The following is a 24,884-nucleotide window of genomic DNA, read 5'->3' on the forward strand; positions in this document are numbered from 1 at the left end:
AGCTCCTGTGGCAGGTTAAACGTCCTCAGCTCGGGAAGGAAGTACAACCTTTGTTGGGCTTTTTTTTTTACAATGGCGTTGATGTGAGTGTCTTAATTCAGGTCCTGAGAGATGATGGATCCCAGGAACTTGAATGTCTCCACTGCAGTCATGTATCAAAGAACATTATCATTGACTTCAGTCTAGCCAGAGTTCAAGCACTCTCAAAAACTCCTATTATAATCACTGAAGATTTTTTCATAATAATTTTTTTTCATAATAATTTTTTCTCAATATTTAGATTTTTTTGCACCCTCAGATTCCAGATTTTCAAATAGTTGTATCTCAGACAAATATTGTCCGATCCTAACAAACCATACATCAATGGAAAGATTATTTATTCAGCTTTCAGATGATGTATACATCTCAATTTAAAAAAAATTGACCCTTATGACTTGGTTTTGTGGTCCAGGGTCACATATTTTAATATTATATTATGCATATTATTTTACAAACATATCTAAGTTAACATATATAAAATATATTTTTTGCTGAGACTTCATCGCACAAAGGCATCACAGCATAATTTAGCAACTTTTAGCAACAAATCGACCTTCCTTTAGCAACTTTTTCTGAAAATTAGTTGGCAACACTGTTCAAAATCCACTTGGCTCAAAAATCTGAGGGGGCACATGACTGGGCATGACGCCTCTGCCAGATAATACCCAGCTCTGCCTACCCCTCACATAAACTTTCTTCATTTTTAGATTTTCAAAAAGCTTAATTCTGTATGATTTATAAGCTTGTTTCCTTATGGGGACCAAAAAATGTCCCCACAAGGTCATAATTTACTGCTATACTTGTGAGGACCGTATAACATATACCTTAAGCTACACACACGTTGGTTTTTATGGTTTATGGGGACTCTCCATAGGCGTAATGATTTTTATTCTATACAACCGGTCTTTTCTATCGCCTACCCCTCACAGAAAACTTTGTGCATTTTTAGATTTTTTTAAAAAACGCATTCTGTATGATTTATAAGCCCTTGTTACGGGGACACCGAAAGTGTCATGTTGTAATACCCATGTCATACAAATTTGTGTCCTCATAAACCACATAAACACACACACACACACACACACACACACACACACACACAGGGGGCCCTCAGGGGACACTGGCCCCAATCAGGAATTTGTCTAATGTCTCTATTAAATCACCTAAAAGACTTAGTTAATGATTTTTAGTTAATGTTGACGCGTGTAACTCGTAATAAAGCGAAATGAACAGAGTTCTGCTGTTTATTATGTAATGAGCGCCGGATCAAGCTCCGCCTCTTAAACTAATTTACACTGTTTTACACTCATTTACACCCAGAGTCAGTGTGAACAGCCTCATCAGCGGATGTCAGCAGATCTGCGGCTTTATTCTCGGTTTTAGCTCTGTTTGTTGAGTGTGTTTGTGGCCGGAGTGAGTTTCAATGACGCCATGATGTTATTTTTACCCGATGAGCTCACCAGCTTTAACTAGTTTAACTACCCACCCGCTCATCTCTACTCATCCGGTCATCTTTATCAGTGGATTTACTGTAAAATGAGACGGACATAAAACGTTCACGGTGAGTTTCGTGTGCGTGTGCGTGTGTGTGTGTGTGTGTGTGTGGAGACACGATGTTCTTGTTAGTTTCGTTTACTTAGTAAAGTTGGTTAAAATGAGTTTAAAGTTTTGGAAAGTTCCGTTTATTGTTCGTTAGTATGTGTTTAGCTAAAGTTCATATGACACATAATGAGACTGACATATAACGTTACAAAAACACACTCGTGTTCTGTTGACAATTACTCAAATGTTACTCAAAATGTTCTTTAGAGTAAAGTACTACTGTGGTGAAACCATGGTACTGTGATGGTATCATATAGACCATGACACTGAATGATTATCACACTTGTGTACCGTGTACTTAAGAGAATACTACAGTATTACCATAGTATATTCTGTTCATACTTATATAACAGCACCTTAATATCATTATCAGTCACTTTGAATAAAATGTGTGCTAAATGAATACATGTAAATCCGTCTATTTCAGGGCTGTTATAGTTAACATAAATTTTTTTTGTTGCTTTAAATAAAAAAAGTTAACTGAAGTACAATAATATATATATATATATATATATATATATATATATATATATATATATAAACGTAAACTTATTTTAACTATAGTTGCCAAAGGCAACATTTCTCCTTACCCTAAAATAACTGAAACTAAAACTGAAATAAAAATGAATAAAAACTACAAATAAAAAGACAAAAACACTAAAGCTTTAACTACAATTAACATGAATTCAGAAAGTATTTAAAAAAAAGCATTAACCAAAACTGTAATAGGATCTCAATAATACTAAAAATAACACTGATCAAAAAAATACTGATCAAATATATCTTTTTGAAAACACGGTAATACCATGGTACTGTTATTTTCTGTTTTCATTGTGTGAGGGTCACATGATCACGTCTCTCATTTCAGGATATTTCTGAAAGGGAAGTTCAGCATGTTTATTCACCAGCGGCGTTATAAAAATCACCTGTGGAGGAACAGAAAGCGCTTATGGTGTTGTTGTGCGACTGTTTCTATGTTACAAACACAAACTCAGAGTAAACATGGCATGTGTTAAGGGTCACTACCTGCACTAAAACATCATTTCTTCACAAATACGAGTCTCGGAAAGACTTTCCCATTGATTTAAAGACAGCATTTCCCAACAGAACGGCTCTAACCAGAAGAGTACAAATCAAGCCAAAGGTGGGTTTGGGTTTGTGTGTTTCTATCATGTTTAAGCGAGTCTGAAGGTGTTCAGATGTCCATATGAAGGGTCAGTCAGTGTGATGTTGTTCTGTGAGCGTCTCAGGAGGAAGTCGGTCTGCTAATCGCGGCCTGGCGTCGCTCCAGGGGTGTGACGGCACTGAAGGAGAACTTCCTAAAATTAACCTCTCACACTCTTGCATCCATGTTTAAAGAGGATGTCGTGATGTGCGGGTTCTTTACGACTGACAGCGGACAGACAGTGAGAGTCATGGTGCTCGTTATCGTCTCCTCGTCAAACACAGGCGCGCAGGAGGAGGTCTGTCATTAGGATCTGCCTCGGCTTCCTGGCGGTTTGTTGTGGTTGCGAATCTGGCGATGAGGAACTTGTATCTGTGATGTTCTGGAGGAATCGAGAATTTCCCCTCGTAAAGATGAATGCGCTCACGTCACTGTTTCATTTCCACAAATGTCTTACCTGAAGAAGCCGGTTAGATCAGGCTTGAGAAAACCAACCAACTGATCTACTGTTTAAAGAGGTCATTGGATGCAAAATTCACAAGTTGTTTGGATGTAAATGTGTGTTGGAAGTGTGTGTATAGTGATAAAAATCCACCCAGTGTTTTTTTTTTAAATCCCTGTTTTAAAATCCCCTTTCTCAAATCAGGCTGTTCGGAGAGTCCTGTCAGAATGATGTAATTCTGCACAGGCCCCTCCCACGAGAGTTGATTGACAAGACCGTCTTACCTTAGCCCCGCCCTGAGTGAGCTGTCATCCGTCCACCATTGTGTTGACTCCGGTGCAGGGGAAGACAAGATGTCTCAGATTAATCGATTTGGGTAATTTTGTTGTTGGATGTAATAATGAATATAGCAGTCGTTATTTACTCCTGACATCTGAGCCGCTGAAGATGCAGAGGATTAACAGTACTTTCGTTTTGAAGGGTATGTGCCGATCCCGATCTACCTAAATGCATCTATGTTCACCCGAAACATTCGTGATCCAGCTTCATCTAGAGAAGTAGTGAGTGTAAGGGTTTTTATGAATCTTTGCAAATCACTATTCCTAATAATGTGCTAGTTAGCCAGTTTCGCAGCTGAAGTTTACAGTCTGCTCATCACTCCATGGAAGAGAGGGGCGGGGTCAGCAGAGCTCATTAGCATTTAAAGCAACATGGACTATAATGACTTGATGAAGACAGAGCTGATTTTGACAGGGTAAAGGTGCTTTTTTACACTACCATTGAGAAATTTTAACCAAAGTATGTTATAGACTTTTCATTAAGACCCTAAAGAATCATGTCTAGAATCATATCATAACTTGTGTAAAATGGGTATCCGATGACCCCTTTAAGCTTCTTCTTCTGAGACCAGATTTGGACTATAGCTTATCTCCTCCTAGAGTTTTGAAGCTACAACCACCAAACTTGGGTCAGACCTTCAGACTGGTCTGACGTGGGTTGCTACATCTTTTCTAACTGATCGGACTAACAATTTTCTTTTAACGGATGATCAAATCTATTAAAAAATCCCATAGACTTTCATTGAGTGGGTAAAAATTTTGTACAGCAAAGGTCCTAGCACACAGTTTTTCGAATGCATTTTTTATTTTTTTAGTATTCGTCATCCTTTCCTGATCGAACCTGGTCTGAATTTTTTTATGACGGACGGAAGTTTCGGAGGCAGTGTGTAAACGTGATTGACACAACGTGAGGTCGTATTTAGGCCTATTTTTTAACGTGCTAAAATCACTTACCCCCATGTCGTTCCAACCCCGTAAAAGCTTCATTCGTCTTCGGGAACACAGTTTAAAGGTGCCATAGAATGGACAACTTTCTTTACCTTGGCATAGTTGAATAATAAGAGTTCTGTACATGGAAATGACATGCAGTGAGCCTCAAACACCATTGTTTCCTCCTCCTTATGTAAATCTCGTGAATAAAAAAAGACCACTGAAAAACAGGCGAATCAGAACATAACACCGACTGTTACGTAACAGTCGGGATCACTAATAGTTACACCCCTGACATTTGCATAAACCCGCCCTTGTTCTAGGCCAGCCGCCAGCCGAACCATCAGAAGTCCATCAGAAAACAACACAAGCCACTAAAGGGACATGGTTAGCTGCTAGCGGTAGTAGCCTGTTACATTACAGTACATAAGATTTCACTTTCCACTCAAACAGAGTAAGGAGAGATGACTGAGGATGATGGCGAATGATTTACAGATCCTGAGCACCACTGACAAGCATCTGATCTTGTAAACTATGTGGCAAGTACTAGGGCTGCCACTAACGACTATTTTTATTTAGATTAATCTATCGACTAATTTATCGATTAATCAATTAATCTAAACGATTAATTTCCCACAAAAAAATCAACCATTTAGCTTTATGAATATTTTATTAAACCAAATTAAATCCAAATTTCTATGAAATCCTGTTTTTAAATCAAAAGTAAAGTGCAACAAAAAGTGCAAGAAGCAAGTGTCCATCTCATAAAAACTTTTAAAATATAAAATCAATTAATTGAATATGCTTTTGATTATTAAAATGTAATAATACACAGAAAATAATGGAAAACAGAATTTGGTACTGATAAAACTCAATTAATTAGACAGGCTGTCTATAAAATTTAATTTAACCATTAAAACAGAGTATAGAAACATGAAAATGGAATTTGGAAATAAAGCGGATTTCATAGGGCCCTATAATTCTAATAAATCTTTTTGTGGTAATAAAAATAGAACAATAGCTTTTAAAATGACTTAAAATACATATATAATAGCAATGATGCAATAATAATTAGTTCAAATAAAGTATCAAAAGCAAGAAATCATATGGTTTTATTGAACAAAACTGTTAAAATACATAATGTATAATAATAAAGCTAATGTAGATTACGCATCACAACAAAGGCCTGCAGGGGCGCCGACGGCCTGATGATTGATTATTTTTGCACATTACTGCGCGATATTTGTTTAATATTGTCAGAGCAGAGCTCAACATTATTATTCATGACCCTTCCAAATAAACCAATAACAGACCGTTTCATTCTGGGGAGAAATCCTAGGGTTGTAAATGGACATGTAAAACTGTTTCTTGAGAAATCTTGCCCTTACCTAAGCCACATACCTTCTATGTCGATATCAGAGAACAATAACAAATACTGTATCAATGCATTCTATGGCATCTTTAAGATATTTTGGATCAAAACCAGGAGGCTTGTGACTGTGTTCCACTGTCAAGGCACATGAAAGTATAAAAAAACATCGTCAGAATAGTCCATCTGCCATCAGTGGTTCAACCGTAACATTATGAAGCTATGAGAATACTATTTGTACGTAAAGGAAAAAAAAAAGACTTTATTCAACAATTTGTCTCCTCTGTGTCAGCGTAGCACCATTTTGGAGAGTATCCACTGGCAGTGCAGCTGACGTTTTTTTTCTTTGCATACAAAAAGTATTGTCGCAGCTTCATATCGTTACGGTTGAACCACAGATGGACTATTCTGACAATGTTTTTTTATTCTTTTCTGTGCCTTGATGGTGAAAATTGGTTTGCAGTCAATGGAACAGTCACAAGCCTCCCAGTTTTCATTCAAAATATCTTTGTGTTCCGAAGACGAACGAAGCTTTTACGGGTTTGGAGCGACATGGGGGTAAGTGGTTAATGACAAAATTTTCATTTTGGGGGTGGAGTAACCCTTTAAGTACTTTTAAAAGCAAAATCTGTCTTTACAACTATCACTTGTAATGGAGTAATATTTGACCAGCAGTATCTGTACTTTCAGGCAGGTAATAGAGTTGTGCACTTTGTCCACTTTAAAACATGCCAGCAACATGGTAATCATGATAGAAACACATTATCAACATGGTAACAACATGTTAATCATGCTAGCAACACGGTAATCATGTTAGAAACATGCTAATCATGCCAACAACATGCTTAATCATGTTAAAAACATGTTAACAACACTAAAAATGTTAACAGCATGCTAGCAACATGTTAATCATGCAAGATACATGCTACCAGCATGTTTATGTTAACAACATGCTAATCATGCTAGAAACATGTTAAACATGCTAACATGTTAGCAGAATTCGAATCATGCCAGAAACATGCTAGCAACATGGTAACAAGTTAAAACATGTTAAAAACATGTTAGCAACATGCTAATCATGCTAGCAACATTGTAATGACATGCTAATCATGCTAAAACATGCTTGCAACATCCTCACAGCATGTTAAACCATGCTAGCTAGCAACATCTATCTGTCTAAAATTTCAAGCTTCAAGCTTTTAAAACTGCTTCAAACTTTCAGGATAGGCTTTCTCAAGCCAACCTCAAAGTTTGTTCACAAACTTTACTCATCTACTTTATTTCTCGCATCTGTTTGAATGAGCAACTGGAAGTAGTAAAGCATAGACATTTCGAACTATGTATAAGATTAAATGTCCCTCATTATGCATAAAATATGTTTCCCCTCGGCTATTGATCACACAACATACGGTATCTTAAATAATCTTAAATTTGATTTTAGAACAGCTGTTTTTAACATAATTTTAGAGGTTTCAGCATAACTTTCGACTGATGTTCACCTCAGAGACTGGAAAGCTCAGTTTGCACGTTTCATTTGCAACGTCTTGGGCCTTTAAAGCATAGTGGTTTTATTTCAGCCTCGTTTGATCTGTTTGTGTTCTGATGGCTGACCGACGGGTCAAAGTCCTCCATGACTGTTATCTCTGCCAGGCAGGTTGAGCTATTAACCTTCGATCAGAAAAACACACAGCAAACAGTTTTAATTCAGCTCAGCCTTTCGCAAACAAGGCCAGAGAAAATTTAAACCGTGATGTGACTCGAAGAAACCGTGATGCCAATGTGCGTCAACCATTTTAAAAGCTGAGAAAAACAATAAAATGTGTTTTATGAGGAAATGCTCATCGCTCCAGTTTCATGTTATTAGAGGGAAACATAAGATGCAGAAACTCTGGTTTTGTTCAATATTTGATGGGGGATGGAAACGCTTTTCTCCCAGAGGCCCGAACAGACCCTATTCATGATGACGTCACCTGATCTCATGTTGCCGCCTCCACACACGCGTGTGAAGCTGATCTTCTCATGTCAGCATGGCTTCGGTCTCGCTCACATCTGGACTTCGCTTTCACTCTTTCGACTGATGCTTCTGTGACAATTTAAAGGGATCATATGATGCGATTTCAAGTTTTCCTTTCTCTTTGGAGTGTTACAAGCTGTTTGTGCATAGATAAGATCCCTGAAGTCTCAAAACCAAAGAGATATTCTTTATCAAAGTTAAGACTTGTCCACGTGATTTATTTTTTCTCGCTGTAGTATTGTTGCTGCCGCCGGCATCATGTCCTGGAGACGCTGTGTTTCGTTGTGAAAGCGAAACTACTTTCGTTATTTGTTTGGGCTTCCAAAAGTGGACAAAACTAGAAATCAGTGGTTAAATTATATTTACAGCACTGTTCCAGAACAGTTCAACCCAAATATTAGAGTGTGTGCAGCGCATTTTATGGAGGACTATTTCCTGAACCTGGCAGGAGAGTAGCCTACAATGCTGGCTTGCTCAAAGGCTGTTTCTATAAAGTGGGGCAATTCCAACTTTGCAAGGACAGTCGGACGCTTCTGACTCTCAGCCTGTAAGTATGTTTCTGCTACTGACTTTTCAAATACGAGTTTTGAGCAGTGTGGAGTAGTGCTTGTTGTTTGTTGTTTCCCCGATCACAAATGCAGACATGGTAATGTTTAAGACAGTATAAGTTATTATAATCAGTAATTATGTCCCCTCTGGATGCAACAAATGCTTAGTTTGTAATGGGTTTTATTGTTTTAGTCTCGTCGGCATTAGGAAACGCCATCACAATATGGTGAAGGGCGTAACATTTCTGTCACACGCTTGAGGTATTCGGCCAATCACAACGCACAGGATAGCTGGCCAATCAGAGCATGCCTCGCTTCTCAGAACAATGAGCTTTGTGAAAAGTTACACGTTTCATAAAGGCGGAGCATAGAGAAGTAACAATGTACAGTATGTGGAAAATAATGTGTTTTTTGAACTTTAAACCACATAAACATATTGCATTACACCAAATACACCAAATATTGTTCTTGTATGACCCTTTAAAACAGTGATCCTGACGTCATGATTGACTTCGTTTACATTCTGAATTCATGGAGTCTTCATAAAGTCAATGGTTCATGTTAGTATAGTAATGACAGACGTGAGATGGAAGCGTTTGTGAAACAAACAGATGGAAAGATTGATGGTTTTTCCAGATAAGTGCTGATGTCGGGATCAGAGCTTTGATTTGATCCAGACACATGTGACACAAAACTGTTCAGCCACCCGTTCACACTAAAGACGATGACCATTACGATAACTGTACAGTTTTAATAATTACTTTAACTCTAAGAGAATACAGTCTGGAGTAAAATGATTTGCACAACAAGGCATAAACGAATTTAGTGAAAGTGAAGTGACTTGTGGCCGAGTATGGTGACCCATACTCAGAATTTGTGGTGTGCATTTAACCCATCCAAGTGCACACACACACCATGAACACACACCCGGAGCAGAGGGCATCCATAATGCTGCGGCGCCCGGGGAGCAGCTGGAGGTTTGGTGCCTTGCTCAAGGGTCTCATCTCAGTCGTGGTATTAAAGGTGGAAGAGAGCGCTGGTTATTCACTCCAAAATCAAAATGGCTTAATAATTGAGACTGTTTAGGTTTTTGGGGGAATTTCTATTATTGTAGGGTGGTTGTGTCCACAAACTGCTAAGACACATTTATATGCAAATTAAGATATTTTTCATCCAATGTCTCCTTTAAAATTTAAATATTATAATCTTAATTCAAGTGATGAAAGATTTTGACAGTCTGACAGTAATCAGTGTTGAGTACTACTGTAAGGTTAAACCTGCCTGGTTAACATGCTTTAAAATTATTAACAGTTGAAAACATTAGAAATTTAGAAAAGTAATCAGTTACATTCATAAATTAATTGAAAAGTTACAGTACTTATTACATTTTAAGAAGGGTAACTTGTAATCTGTAACCTATTACATTTCCAAAGTAACCTTCCCAACACTGCGTATGTTTAATTGCCGGTCGTGTGCTGCTGCTATTGTTGTTGTTGGGAGTTTCTCGTCATACAGGACTGTCTGGCAGGCTTTTATGGCACGCAGGGGAATTTCACTGGTTTCTGTGTAGTTCTGTAAACATTAATGACAAGATGACATAACTAAAGCAGAACTTTCTTGTTGAGGCTTATTAATTTCACTCTTGGTGTCAAAGAGCCCTTAACAGTTGCCAAAAATATAACTTTTGTTTTTTGTTTGTTTTGTTTTATTTTGTTATTGAAAACAAATAAACAAGCCCAGACAAGGTGACAACGAGTAACGCCAAAGTAACGTAATGCATAACACAGTTACTTTTTAATGGAGTAATGCAATTTTGTAATGCATACAGTATTGTGAAGTAAAGGCCCGTTCACACCAAGGATGATAACTATAAAGATAGCGATAAGGATATCGTTCTCAGTATTAAAGAACAGCACACCACAGCTGTAATGATAAAGGCACAGAGAAACGATTTCGTTGGAATCAATTTCAGAACTAATTTTTTTCCAGCTGATGAACGATACAAACATTAACACCCAATCAGAAATCATCCTGCTATAATGAGCTTGAGGATTTAAAGCAGCAGATGAGTGTGCGCTTAGAATAAACAGACGATATCGTCCGCTGGTGTGGATGTTAAGATCTTTATCTTTATAGTTATTGTTCTTGGTGTGAATGGGGCTTAAGGGAATAGTTCACCCAAAAATGAAAATTCTGTCATTAATTACTCACCCTCATGTCGTTCCAAACCTTCGGAACACAAATTAAGATATTTTTGATGCATTCCGAGAGCTCTCTGATCCTCCATAGACAGCAAGCATCTTAACATGATCAAGGCTCAGAAACATAGCAAGGAGATCGTTAACAAATCCATGTGACATCAATGGTTCAACCTTAATTTTACGAAGCTATGAGAATACTTTTTGTGCGCAAAGAAAACAAAAATAATGACTCAATTAAAAAATATCTTAATTTGTGTTCCGAAGATGGTCGAAGGACGAACGAAGGTCTTACGGGTTTGGAATGACATGAGGGTGAGTAATTTTTGGGTGAACGATCCCTATAACACTGGACATGAGTGCTCACAGGTTGTTTTTGTGTCTCAGCAGGAGATCTTCATGATGGAGCTCAGTGGTCAGGAGCTGTCGCTCGTCTGTAGAGCCCCTGTGATGGTGTGAAAGAAACTCCCATCAGCCACTGCGCCCCAAACACACACACACACACAGTGCGTTTTTCCTCTGGAGTTTCCTCTGGCTTTTTCTCACACGTTTTTAGGCCACCACCAGGTGACATCATCCACTGCTACAATGGGGCCGTTGATCTCCTGAGGGTCCGCCGGCAGCGTCACTGAGACACAGAGACTGTTAGCGACGAGAACGACTGAGGGATTGTGGGTATGTGCGAGTGCACGGCACGGCCCATCGGGGCCGAGGGTCTGGTGGCTCTGCTGGAGGGCGGTCTGGACCACGTGCTGCTGATCGACAGCCGCTCGTTCGTGGAGTATAACACGTGTCACATCCTGGAGGCTGTGAACGTCAACTGCTCCAAGCTGATGAAGAGGAGATTACAGCAGGACAAGATCCAGATCAGTGAACTCCTGCAGCATTCGGCCAAGAGGAAGGTGCGTGAAACTACAGGAAGTATGAGTTAGAGTTTAGGAGCCTGATGGCCTGGGGAAGAAGCTCCTCCTAAGTCTCTCAGTTTTTGCCATCAGGCTACGGAAGCGCTTACCAGATGGAAGCAAAGTGAATAGACGGTTAGCACGGTGATTAGAGTCCTTGATGATTTTAACAGCTCTATTTTTGCAGCGTTTGAGGTAGATGTCCTGCAGAGAGGGGAGAGCAGACCCTGAGATGCGCTCAGCTAAGCTCACAACTCTCTGTAGTGCTTTGCAGTCCTGATTGGAGCTGTTTCCATACCACACTGAGATGCACTGAGTCAGTAATAATACGAGGAAAATGCTTTAAAAAAAATCTGAAAAGTCAAGGTAATTCAAATTCAAAATGACTGAAGATATTACACCAGTAGACTATTATTAACTATAAATTTGACCCTGATTCACAAACCCAGTCATTAGGGTAAATTGTATTATACATCATCTGAAAACTGAATAAATAATCTTTCCATTGATGTATGGTTTGTTATCATAGGACAATATTTGTCTGAGATACAACTATTAGAAAATCTGGAATCTGAGGGTGCAAAAAAATCTAAATATTGAGAAAATTGCCTTAAAGTTGTTCAAATTAAGTTCTTAGCAATGCATATTACTAATCAAAAATTAAGTTTTAATATATTTACGGTAAGAAATTTACAAAATATCTTCATGGAACATGATCTTTAATATCCTAATGATTTTTGGCATAAAAGAAAAATCAATAATTTTGACCCATACAGTGTATTGATGGCTATTGCTACAAATATACCCCAGCGACTTAAGACTGCTTTTGTGTTGCAGGGTCACAAGTGTTCTGTAAAAACAACAGCAGCTTTCAGCCTGCCACCATGAGGGAAACATGAAAAATCAGACATACACTAGTAGTTCTTCACAGGTTTCTTATTCGCTTGCACTGCTTTTCCATAGTTTTTTCTGTGTAAACATGGACGCATTTGACTGTTGCACTCGCATCTCTTGCAGTGTCTCATGCATGAAACGGCATTATAAAAATGCGGTGCTCAAGTTAAAAGAAGTTTATTCCCATCTTCGTGCACGTTTTTCCTAATCCACTGCCCACGTCACATCTTTGTCAACACAAAAGCGCATTCTGCTTGAATGGAACCGAGCAATATATTCTACTTGTGGACCTTCACTGTTATCATTGGCATATTGTCAAAGTGTCTAATTCTAACGTTTAGTAATATTTCTATTCAAAATTGCAATTCCTCGATTTCTAAGAAATAAAATCGTGGCAAAACATTAAATTCGAATTAATCGATAAAATCTGAAAAATCACCCAGCCCTAGTGTCATCTGAAGCAGATGTTTAGCAGGATGTTCACGCTGCTCTTTTACAGTCAAACTGGATGCTGTTTGATGCTCAAAACAAAGCAGTGTTTTGAACCTGAATCGCTCATTGCATGTAAAAGAGCAGCGTGAATATCCTAACACAAAACTTTGCGTATGTGTTATATCATATGTGAGCCTGGAGCACAAAAGCAGCCATGAGTAACACAGGTATATTTGTAGCAATAGCCAACAATACATTGTATGGATCAAAATTATACATTTCTCTTTTATGCCAAAAATCATTAGATATTAAGTAAAGATCATGTTCCATGAAGATATTTTGTAAATGTTCTACCGTAAATATATAAAAACCTAATTTATGATTAGTAATATGCATTGATAAGAACTTCATTTGAACAACTTTAAAGGAGATTTTCTCAATATTTAGATTTTTTTGCTCCCTCAGATTCCAGATTTTCCAATAGTTGTATCTCAGCCAAATATTGTCCTATCATAACAAACCATACATCAATAAAAGATTATTTATTCATCTTTCAGATGATGTATTAATCTCAATTTAGAAAAAATGACCCTTATGAGGTCCAGGGTCACATATTTGATAACTGAGCAAAAATATGCAATTTGGTGCTGATGCTGATATATGATGAAGTATAAATGTAAATCAATGAGATCTTTATAACAGTGCAGCAGATACTGACATAAAATGATATACAAATTTCAGTGGTCACTCTATATCATAATATGTCTTAGTAAGCTGAGATTGTAATGATCCAAACATATAATGCAATGCTGATCGAGAGATGAAGAAATAAACGCTCCTCAGAAGATGTGAGATGTTTTGGAGGCTTGTGAAGATCATTCCTCCGCTGAGGAACAGAGAAAGTAAAGCTTCTGGAAACAAACGCTCCTCAAAAGATCCTGATGATCAGATTTGAGACGCACTGATTTTACAAAAAAATGATTGATGGAGAATCAAGTAAAGCTGAGCTGCTTCAGTCCAGGAAGTGTTCATCTGGAAATATGACTGCAGTTATTCTGAAGTTTACTTAGTCCAGATTTAACAGCAAAAAACACATGAAGCACCAGGTGAAGCTGGACGTTTGTACAATTGCACTAAAAGACCTTTAACTTAAAAAACTAAACTATCAATCAGACGACAGAAGGCATGGAGTAGATTGTGTGAAACAGCAAAGTTTGATCATGTTGATCATTTAAAGCCTTAGAAAGGTTTATAGGCTATAAAGTGTGCAGCAGACCTGAGTGTGTGTGTGTTCACAATGAACAAATGAAACAAACAAGCCATCGTCTCTCACGAGGGCCATTGAGACGCCTTAGCAACAGGTTGCCGAGTGACCTCATCCCATAGTTATCTGTGCGAGTGCTCAGTCTTTGTCAGCGCGTATCGCTCTTTATATCCTTCAGTGATCAGACCGAGCATCTGCTCCTCTAGAGTCCTGTTTCTATCAGAGGACCCGAGCGGCGTTATGTGGGTCGCTGCTGTAAGTGGGCCAGAGATCTGCAGCACCAGCTTTACTTTCAAACGTTAGCAACACTTCAAACTACCAGTTTTGGGGGTAACGCATTACAAGTAATGCGAGGTATGTAATCAGATTACTTTTTTTCAAGTAACGAGTAAAGTAACACATTACTTTTAAATTTGTAATGAAATATCAGTTACTTTTTCAAATAAGTAGCGCAGGTTACTTTGTTTCCCATTTTTTGATTGACAGCTCTCCTGTCCCTGTGTTGAGAGAAATCAGGAGTGAGGTTCAGAGGCAATTCCTTCAGCATGAGGCTTATTTCTTTCACTTTTGGTGTGAAAGGGTCCTTACAGCCACCAAAAATATAACTGTTGGGTTTTTGTTATTAAAAAAACAAATAAGCAAGCCCAGTCAAAAGTAACAACTTTCCATAAAAAGTAACTAAGTAACACAATTAGTTACTTTTTAATGGAGTAACGCAATATTGTAATGCATTACTTTTAAAATGAACTTTCCCCAACATTGCAAGCTACTAACTAAGGTAGAAAACTGCACTGACACAACTGGACAAAGAGTAGTATGAATATAGAGCTATTAGATAAACATTATTTTAACAACCAGAACACTAGAGCGACAAAGATTTTACTAGAAATCTAGAAAACAGGGAATAAGGAGCAGATATGAACTCAGCGTTTCATTACGTGTGTGTGTGTGTTTCAGCTGGAGCTCCAGGGTCAAGAGGTCGTGGTGTATGACCAGAGCTCGTCTGACCCCGCCTCCCTCTCATCAGAGGCCTTTCTCAGCGTCCTATTGGCCAAGCTGGAGAAGAGTTTCCCATCAGTCCACCTGCTCTCAGGTTCAAATCACACACACTCACTCACACACACACACACACACACTACATATAGCTATCTTTGTGAGGACATACATTGACACAATGCAATCTCTAGCTCCTTACCCTTAACCTAACCTTTACACAATTCTAACCTGATCGCTAAAACCAAGTCTTGACCTTCAAACAAGCCTTTTACTGGGGTCTCAGAAAGTGAGAACCAGCCAAAATGTCCTCACTTTACAAGATTGTCCTCACTGCAATGGTCTAAAACTCAAATCGGTCCTTACAAAGATAGCTGTGCAAGAGCACACACACACACACACACACACACACAACCCCCCCCCCCCCTCTCACACACACAAACACAAATTCTCCAACACAGAAACAGACACACACACACACACACACACACCCTCTCTCTCACACACACACACACACATACAAACACATTCTCCAACACAGAAACAGACACACACACACACCCTCTCTCTCACACACACACACACACATACAAACACATTCTCCAACACAGAAACAGACACACACACACACACACACCCTCTCTCTCACACACACACACACACATACAAACACATTCTCCAACACAGAAACAAACACACACTCACACCCTCTCTCTCTCACACACACACACACACAAACACACACTCCCTCTAACACACACACACACACTCTCTCCCTCTCACACATACACACACAAACACACACTCTCTCCCTCTCACACACACACACACACTCTCCCTCTAACACGCACACACACTCTCTCCCTCTCACACATACACACACACACACACTCTCTCCCTCTCACACACACACACACACACACACACTCTCCCTCTCACACACACACACACACTCTCTCTCACACACACACTTTAACATTGTTTTTTGAGTCTTTTCTGCTCGTATACAACTATTTTGACTTTTGAGGAACAAACACTCAGTTCAGCTCTAGTATGACCTCATTATTACATAACTGCACATGTGTGTGTGTGTGTGTGTGCGACTCTCACCGCTGACATTACACAGGAAGTGACTCCAGAGGTGGAGAGGAACTGAAGCTCACCGGAGTTTTGTTTCATGTATTTGTTCCTCTTTTCTCTGTCACTGTAATGTTTCTCTTGTTTTCCTTGCGTTGATCTGGTCAGGTTCGCTGGGTTGTGTAACACTAGAACACACAGCTAGCGATCAGACTGACTCATGATCAGATACCGTATCATACGTGACCATAATGAGGTCAAAGAGATGAACGTGTTTGGTGCATCTGATTGCTTCTTACAGTTTTTCTCGATTGCTAACACTATAACTGCTTCATTTGGCACAATTTTCCAAACCATTCATACAGTTCTCGAAACAAAGACACGTTTCTCAAAACGTGCATTTTCATCTCAAAATGAAAGTAAACTTACACATAGGTCCATGTCAAAAAACGGCCATAACAATTTGAAGCTTGGGAGCACAGACTTAAGTTTGGTCTCATTTTAAAGAAGACCCATGGCTGATAATTGTTGAAGTTTATGAAAATTATTTATGAACAATATTTTATATAAAATATATATTTTATGAAACATGTTGAACTCTAAACCTGCTAGGCCATAAATCTAAACAAGTTGTGTTCCAAATTTGAGGTTGATATCTCCAAAAATGTGCTTTTAGTAAGATTTTGTTTGGGCGCAGTACCACATTTTCCCCATTAGATGCCAGCAAAACTCCGCTGGTGCTCACAGTGGTTGGATTTGGGATTTGCAGTAGAGTTTCTCTCTCTCAAATATTACAAGAACACACACAATGTTATTTTATGACGCACATACAAACCACACTCTGACATCCATACCAACACACACACACAATTATAGCTGCATTATTTATCCAATTGGCTCTATAATACAGCAAAGGCAGAAAACAGGAATAAAGCAAGTATTTGCTTTATAGACCAAACCTGAAAAAATGGCACCATCTGGTAAAAAATAGTAAAAAATTAAATTTTAAAGATAGAAAAACAAACTGAAAAGGACAAAAATGTCCAAAAGTTCGCAAAAGTGTATTGCTGTATTTTACTGTATATGTACTGCTCTATTTATGCTGCATACTGTAACAGACATTTACTTGCAAATTTTTCCTGTTTCCCAAAAGGAGGTTTTTGTAACAGATTTGTCATCTGAGGCTAAAGAGAAAATGGTGAAGTGTGTGTTAGCAATTGAGAAAACGTAAATGTATCTTATTAACGTAAACGTTCATCCCCTATTCACTGTGAGACGAATGAGACACTATTCATATGTTTATTCATATTCATAATGTTTTTTATGTCTATTAATATTTAACATTTGCAGTTTTCATTTTAACTTTTTTTTTTTTGTAATTTAATTTTAGTGAATTATGTTATGTGCTTATGTCATTTCAGTTTTTTAGGGTTAGTTTGAGTTTTTCTTTAATACAAGTTAATAATGTTAGTGCTTCACATTTTTAAGTATGACTGTTTAGGTATCAATTAATTGTGTTTTTCTGTTTTAGTTCAGTTTTACTTTTTATTTTAATTTTTAGTTATAGTTTTTTTATTTTATTGTTAGTAATTTTAGTGCTTTAGCTTTTTAAATGATGACTTTAAGTTTAATTTCAGCTTTACATTATTAATTAAACATTTAATTTTAGTTCAGTTTTAGGTTTTATTCATTTCCATTTAATAATTTTAGTGCTTCGACTTTTTTAAATATTACTATTTAGGTTTCTGTTTTATTTATTTATTTTTTTGTATATTTTATTTTAAATTTTATTAACATTTTATTTAAAGAATTTAATTTCAGCTTTAGTTATTTATTTCCAGTTAGTAATTTTAGTGCTTCAACTTAAACTTATCTAGTTGCCAAGGTAGCATTTCTCATTTTAAGTTGCTATTTTTAATTTTATAGTGTTAATTTTCATCTAAAGCTGTTTATAGTGACGACAGACCAACACAAACCTGGATGCAAGCTTAAAAACACGATTTGCTCGACACATTAATCCTTTGAGGGTGTCTCTTTTAGCAGGTTTTCATCGTCGCTCTGTCTTCATCCGGCCTCATCAACACTAGTTTGACCAAACGCACCGGTTCTTCATAGCGTGTTCTCTCCTGGTCCGCAGGTGGTTTTGTGGCGTTCTCGCACCTGTTCCCGGGTCTGTGTGAAGGGAAGTCCACGCTGGTGCCGTCATGCATCTCTCAGCCCTGTCTCCCGGTCAGCAGCAGCGGGCCGACCCGGATCCTGTCACACCTGTACCTGGGCTGCCAGAGAGACGTGCTCAACAAGGTGACGCTCACAAATAACAATCCACATTCGAATGCAAATATTCTAGGTGTGCGTCAGGCAGCTTTATCAGTGGCACACAAGATGCAGTGACGATGTAGTTGTCATTGCATTTTAATGTTTTTTTAGCTTATGCAGTTGAACCCAGTAGATGCAGCGCTGCTCATTCAAAATATTGCGGAGAAAGAGAACATCAATGCGGATCAATCATCTACGGCAAAACTGAAACCAAGCCGTTCACACAAAACACATATGTGTCTCTGCAGCACAAAACCAGTCATCAGTAGCACAGGCATATTTGTAACAATAGCCAACAATACACTGTATGGATCAAAATTATACATTTCTCTTTTATGCCAAAAATCATTAGGATATTAAGATCATGTTCCATGAAGATATTTAGTAAATTTCCTACTGTAAATATATCAAAACTTCATGTTTGATTAGTAATATGCATTGCTTGGGACTTAATTTGAACAACTTTAAAGGAGATTTTCTCAATATTTAGATTTTTTTGCTCCCTCAGATTCCAGATTTTCAAATAGTTGTATCTCAGACAAATATTGTCCTATCATAACAAACCATACATCAATGAAAGATTATTTATCCAGCTTTATGACTGGTTTTGTGGTCCAGGGTCACATATTTATTGCATGTTCTATAGGGATGTATCACCGTTGCACTCGCACAAGAGAGCCACATGTTTCGAGAAGCATGTAAAATTAATGTAACTTTAAAAAAAGCATGTCTCGAGACTTCATGGGGTTTTTCCCAATTCAAAAGTATTCTTGATTAGATTTCAGTCCTTTGTAATTAACTATACATACATACATGATGTAGTTTTGTTTCTAATTGTTTAAGCAACTTAATTAATTATATTTAGTTTATAAACATTTTAAATATCATGCACTTTTATCAAATATAGTCTGTTATTTTATTGCTTTGAATAACCGTGGATTAGTAATATTTAGCTCGATGCTCAGGAGCGAAGCCAAAAGCTTCATTCAGAAATTATGCTTTTTAACTTCGAATATTGATCATATTTAAATACAAAATTCGAATTTAGTTTTTATTTAATACAAGTTAATAATATTAGTGCTTCAGGTTTTTAAATATGACTGTTTAGGTTTGCATTAATTGTGTTTTTCAGTTATAGTTCATTTTTTCCTTTTATTTTTGTATTTTATAATTAGTAATTTTAGTGCTTTTGTTTTTTTAAATGTGTCTATTTAAGTTTAATTTCAGCTTTAGTTTGTTTTAGTTCAGTTTTAGGTTTTATTAATTTCCATTTAATAATTTTAGTGCTTCAACTTTTTAAATATTACTATTTAGGTTTGATTTTATTTTGTTATTCACCTTTAGTCTGTTTTAGGTCTGTTGTATTTTTAATTATTTATTTTTTTTAGTAATTTTAGTGCTTCAACTTCAACTTTAGTTTTTAATTTCTCATTTTAAGTTGTAATTTTTAATTTTGTAGTGCTAATTTCCATCTACAGTTATTTATGGGGATGACAGACCAACACAAGAGTTTTTTCTGATGTGTGTGTTCCCGCAGGAGCTCATGCAGCAGAATGATATCGCTTATGTGCTCAACGCCAGCAACACCTGCCCCAAACCAGACTTCATCCCCGAATCACACTTCCTGCGCGTGCCGGTCAACGACAGCTTCTGCGAGAAGATCCTGCCCTGGCTGGACCGATCCGTGGAGTTCATAGGTCAGACACCATCATATATATCTTAATATAGATATATATATTTAATTGTTCCATTCCAGAGGAAACGTTCCATGACCATGGCAGTTCAGGAAATATCTGAGCGTTTTGCTTTAATATAATCAATCCATTTAGTCCATATTTAAAAAAAACTTCTTAAAGAGAGATTTGTTTCCGTCACATATATATTATTTAATACATCAATCCATTCTTCAACTGTGGCTCTGATTTGAACCATTTCTTTTTAATTAGAAAAATCAGTTTCTTGTTCCACCCACATCTTTGAAGTTTCTAATAATATTTTGAATTCTTATTTTTAGTTTTCATTTTAATTTTAGTGTATTTTTTATTGTTTATGTTATGTGCTTTATTCATTTATTTTTTTTAAATATTCACTATATTTACAATTTTTGTTGTTTGAATGTTTTAGTTTGTTTTAGTTCAGTTTTTATTTTATATTTAGTTTTTATTTAATCCCAATTAATAATTTTAGTGATTCAACTTTTTAAATTTAGGTTTCATTTCATTTTGTTTTTAAGGCTCAATATTTGTTTATTTTACAGTTTTTATATTTTATTTGAAATATTACTATTTACATTTAATTTAATTTCAGTTTTATTAAGTTTTAGTTTTTATTTAATACATTATTTCCAGTTCATAATTGTAGTGCTTCTGCTTTTTTTATATGTTACTATGTATGTTTCATTGAATTTTTCATTTGGGTTTTAGTTTGTTTTAGTTCAGTTTTAGTTTGGCCTGTGTAAACATTTTATTTCTTCCACATATATACAGTGCTGGCCAAAATTATTAGAACGCTGTATCTTTGCAGGAGGTTTCTTGAAGCTTGGAGACACAGTTCTTCTGGATTTAGTCTCAGTTTGTTCATGTCATTCCAGACAGATGATGATGATCAGATCTCTGTGTGGAGATTATTACCATTAATGACTAAATGAATGTTTGTAAATATAAACTGATATTTCCTTCTGACACACTACAGCAAAAGATACAAATAACTGACTTAAAACCAGTTTTAGCTGCTGGAGATACTAGTGTTCTAATCATCTTGGCCACCGCTGTATTTTCATAGACACAATCAGACAGGATCATGTGATTGTAGATGTAATAATGAGGGTCGTGTTGAGAGTGGGAGGTCAGCTGACAGGAAGTGTTTTTGTGTGTTTCCTGTCAGAGAAAGCCAAGGCCAGTAACGCCAGAGTCCTGGTGCACTGTCTGGCAGGAATCTCTCGCTCGGCCACCATCGCCATCGCCTACATCATGAAGAGGATGGACATGTCTTTAGATGAAGCGTACAGGTACTACAGCAGATTCTGTCAGCCTTCATTCATCTGTTAATTAAAGACTGAATCTCAAACACACCCAGCTCATATTTCAGCATCAGATCAACAGAATCCTCCTCGTATTGTGATATTATTATTATTTAGATGACAGTTCAACACATTCTGACTACTGTCATGCAAAAAAAATTACTTGTTGAGCTGAATTTAACTTGTAGATATCTTTTATTTAACTTTTTTTCTTGCAATTTTGACTTTTTTTCTTGCAATTCTGACTTTTTTTTCTTGCAATTTTTACTTTTTTCTTGCAATTTTTACTTTTTTCTTGCAATTGTGAGTTTATATCTTGCAATTTTGACTTTTCTCGCAGTTCTAATGACAATTTTGTTTAGATTTGTGAGATAAAAACTTGCAATTATCGACTGATCTGAGATCTGTGTCTGATCTCACTAAATGCGTGTCTGTTCTCAGGTTCGTGAAGGAGAAACGGCCGACCATCTCGCCCAACTTCAACTTCCTGGGTCAGCTCCTGGACTTCGAGAAGAAGCTGAAGAGCGCGAGTGACGCGCCGCTCAAACCCCGACCGCCGCCGGACGAGGAGAAGCCGGAGCCGCTGACGATGCCCTGCGTTCTGGCCGGCGTCCCCGAGGAGCATCTTCTGGCCCGAGCGCTCTGCAGCCTTCAGCTCGGCGAGGAACCGGAGGAGAACGTCCGGCCTAAACGCTCCTTCTCCCTGGACATCAAGTCATACGGCGAGCCCGGAGCGTCTCTGCGAGCGTTTCCCGTCGGCGAACCCTGCCAGTTCTCGCCGGTGCAGGAGGTTTCGGAGCAAAGTCCGGCTGAAGATAATAATAAAATGCTCCAGCGCAGCGGCAGCGTGGATGGAGCTCTGTCTAAAACGGCCGAAGCGCTAAAAGGCTGGCACTCAGACATCGTCCTCGGACCCGTAACCGGAAACTGGTTCCTCTCCTCCGAGTCGGCGTGCTTCTACAGCTGCGCTCCGGGTCTGGAGGCGGTGAGGAGACGCGGCCGGCAGCGCAGCGGAGACGGAGGAGACTCTCGCAGGAGCTGGCACGAGGAGAGCAGCTTCGAGAAGCAGCTGAAGCGCAGGAGCTGCCAGATGGACGGCATGACGGCCAGCCGATCCCGAGAGGAGATGGCCAAGAGGAGCAGCCAGTCCAGCTTCTCCGGAAGCATGGAAATCATCGAGGTCTCCTGAGGACTCCACACGCAGTCATTTGTTTCTTTGCTTTGTTCTCATTCAGATTTGGACTCCGCACGGACACATGAATGAAGGTGGAGAGTCTCTCTGAACGCCAGACATCCAGTACCTCACAATACAAATTAATGCAAGACACTACAGGCAAAACACTGTACATGTCAAGTTTAACATTTTGGGCTTTTTGGTTTTTCAGACTAGTGGAAAGAAAACATCCTTAAGTGTTTCTTTTATTGCACTTTATCTATTTGTGTCAATAGATTTCAATTACAATACATATTTTTAAAGGCCATTTTCTCAAAATGAGTTTTTTCTCCTACACTGAGCCATAAACCTCCAGTAGCACTTATACACACCAAACTTTAATCTTTATTCCTGCCTATATTGGGTTTTAGGGATTTGTTCATTTATAATTTGCTTGATTATATGCAACATTCTAATCACAAATGTCTCGATTTCTCTGTCAGTATTAATTCTATCAAAAAATATGGAATCTTGAGACTCAGAACTTGCCGAACGATATGTATTTTGTCAAGATTATAAAAAATTTATTCTAAAAGACCGTAATACATTTTGTAATATGACACTTGACTCCACCCACTAAGGGGAGGAGACTGCTAAAATATTTTAAAGTACCATTTCCATGGTAACGCAAAGCCTGATTTAAAAATGGTTATCACAGGATGAATTCTATCATTTATGATGATTACTCAAATATGTGATACAGTCAAATGAAGAATGTTTGAATGTAATATGTCACAGTTGACTTTATTTTGCTATCCTCACTTACATAAATGAACTATAGTGTCCTGCACCCACTAGTAAAGAAAATATCAAAAATTATATCTGGAGTCTGAATAATTTTTGGTTTGACTATACATCACCAGAGGATTTATTACGTCAAGAATTACAAATATGAAATATATACATTTAAAAATATGCATAATTATTTAATTTACATGCATAATTCAATGTCAGAATTAGTTATACACATATAATTAATTCCATAATTAAATATGGGCTAATTTATATACATTTCCAGCACATAAATCTGAACATTTAATAAATCCAGGTTGACTATTCTTGTTTGATTTTGTTGACATTAAAGTTTTTTTATTTCCAGAGGGGTTATGGACAATTACGTTTTCACCATGTGTGAATGATTAATGAGCAAACCCCTCACTAAAAGCCTTCAGAATATAGATGGGAATAAAACTGTAAAGTTTGGTGTATGTAAGAGGGAAAAAAACACTCTTCAAAGATATGGATTGCAATTGGAATCTACAGATGCAAAAAATATATAAACTAAAGTGTGTATATTGGATGTTTTAGTCTACTAGTCTGAAAGAAGAAGCAAAATAGAACTCAAAACTGAGCAGTGCATTAAAACGCCTGTAGTGTCTTACCTTAAGAGCGTCTTTTGATGTATTTTTGACATGCATGTGTTGAATTATGATCTCAGGAAGTTGCAAATCTGTTGGAGATCTAGACACACACACACACACACGTGTGATGATGCTCGTTTCCATCAAGGTTGAACAGACATGACGTCTCTGTTTCTCTGATTCATTGATGCTGCATCCGAAACCCTTGAACCTCCAGCAGCTTCTTCACACGAGCCGTCAGACCTGATGAGACACCGACGAGAAACACTTCATTAGTCTGAGCACTTTACCGCCAGAAACCCTCTCTCCTTCATTGGTGCTGTAGTGTGGATCCAGAACAGTGTTGATGTTCACAGACTCACACTGAGCTGTGCAGGTTTACCTTCTTAAAACTTGCTCCTCGCATCACTGCTCATCAGCATTGAATCGTCTGTTCCAGGATCAGCTAAAAGACTCCTAAAAACCATCTTCCTCTGATCTGCGTTTGAAGACTGAGCAGAAGGACAGAATCAGAGTTTCCTAAAGCTGTGAAAATAGAGCTGAAGACAGAATCAGAAGCAGAAGCATATCTACAGTGATCAATGTTTTATATTTTTACAATAAAGTCAAATGACTGATATAATCATTCATAAGACAGATCAGCAGTTATTTTTGTGATTTGTGTCTCGGAAGGTACTGCTGTGAGATGAACGAGAGTGTTTCTGGAGATATTAATCAGTAGCTGTTTATTGATTGTTGAAATAAAACACAATGGTACTTGAACATCTC

General features: G+C 37.7%; 1 protein-coding gene across 2 annotated transcripts; it reads left to right on the top strand.

Annotated features, from left to right (window-relative positions):
• The first annotated feature begins 1,351 nt into the window (after positions 1-1,351).
• LOC306861591 (dual specificity protein phosphatase 16-like) lies at positions 1,352-24,884 on the top strand. 2 transcript variants are annotated; one of them, XM_079403960.1, is made up of 7 exons: positions 1,352-1,600; positions 11,033-11,547; positions 15,095-15,230; positions 18,345-18,508; positions 20,061-20,220; positions 21,407-21,530; positions 21,984-24,884. In XM_079403960.1, the coding sequence occupies exons 2-7, from the start codon at positions 11,323-11,325 to the stop codon at positions 22,729-22,731; spliced, it is 1,557 nt and encodes a 518-aa protein (XP_079260086.1). In that variant the 5' UTR covers positions 1,352-1,600; positions 11,033-11,322; the 3' UTR covers positions 22,732-24,884. The 2 variants fall into 2 exon arrangements, with proteins under 2 accessions (XP_079260086.1, XP_079260085.1); XM_079403959.1 differs by having other exon boundaries at positions 11,036-11,547.

Source organism: Barbus barbus (genome assembly GCF_936440315.1).
Source record: "Barbus barbus genome assembly, chromosome: 42".
NCBI lineage: Eukaryota > Metazoa > Chordata > Actinopteri > Cypriniformes > Cyprinidae > Barbus > Barbus barbus.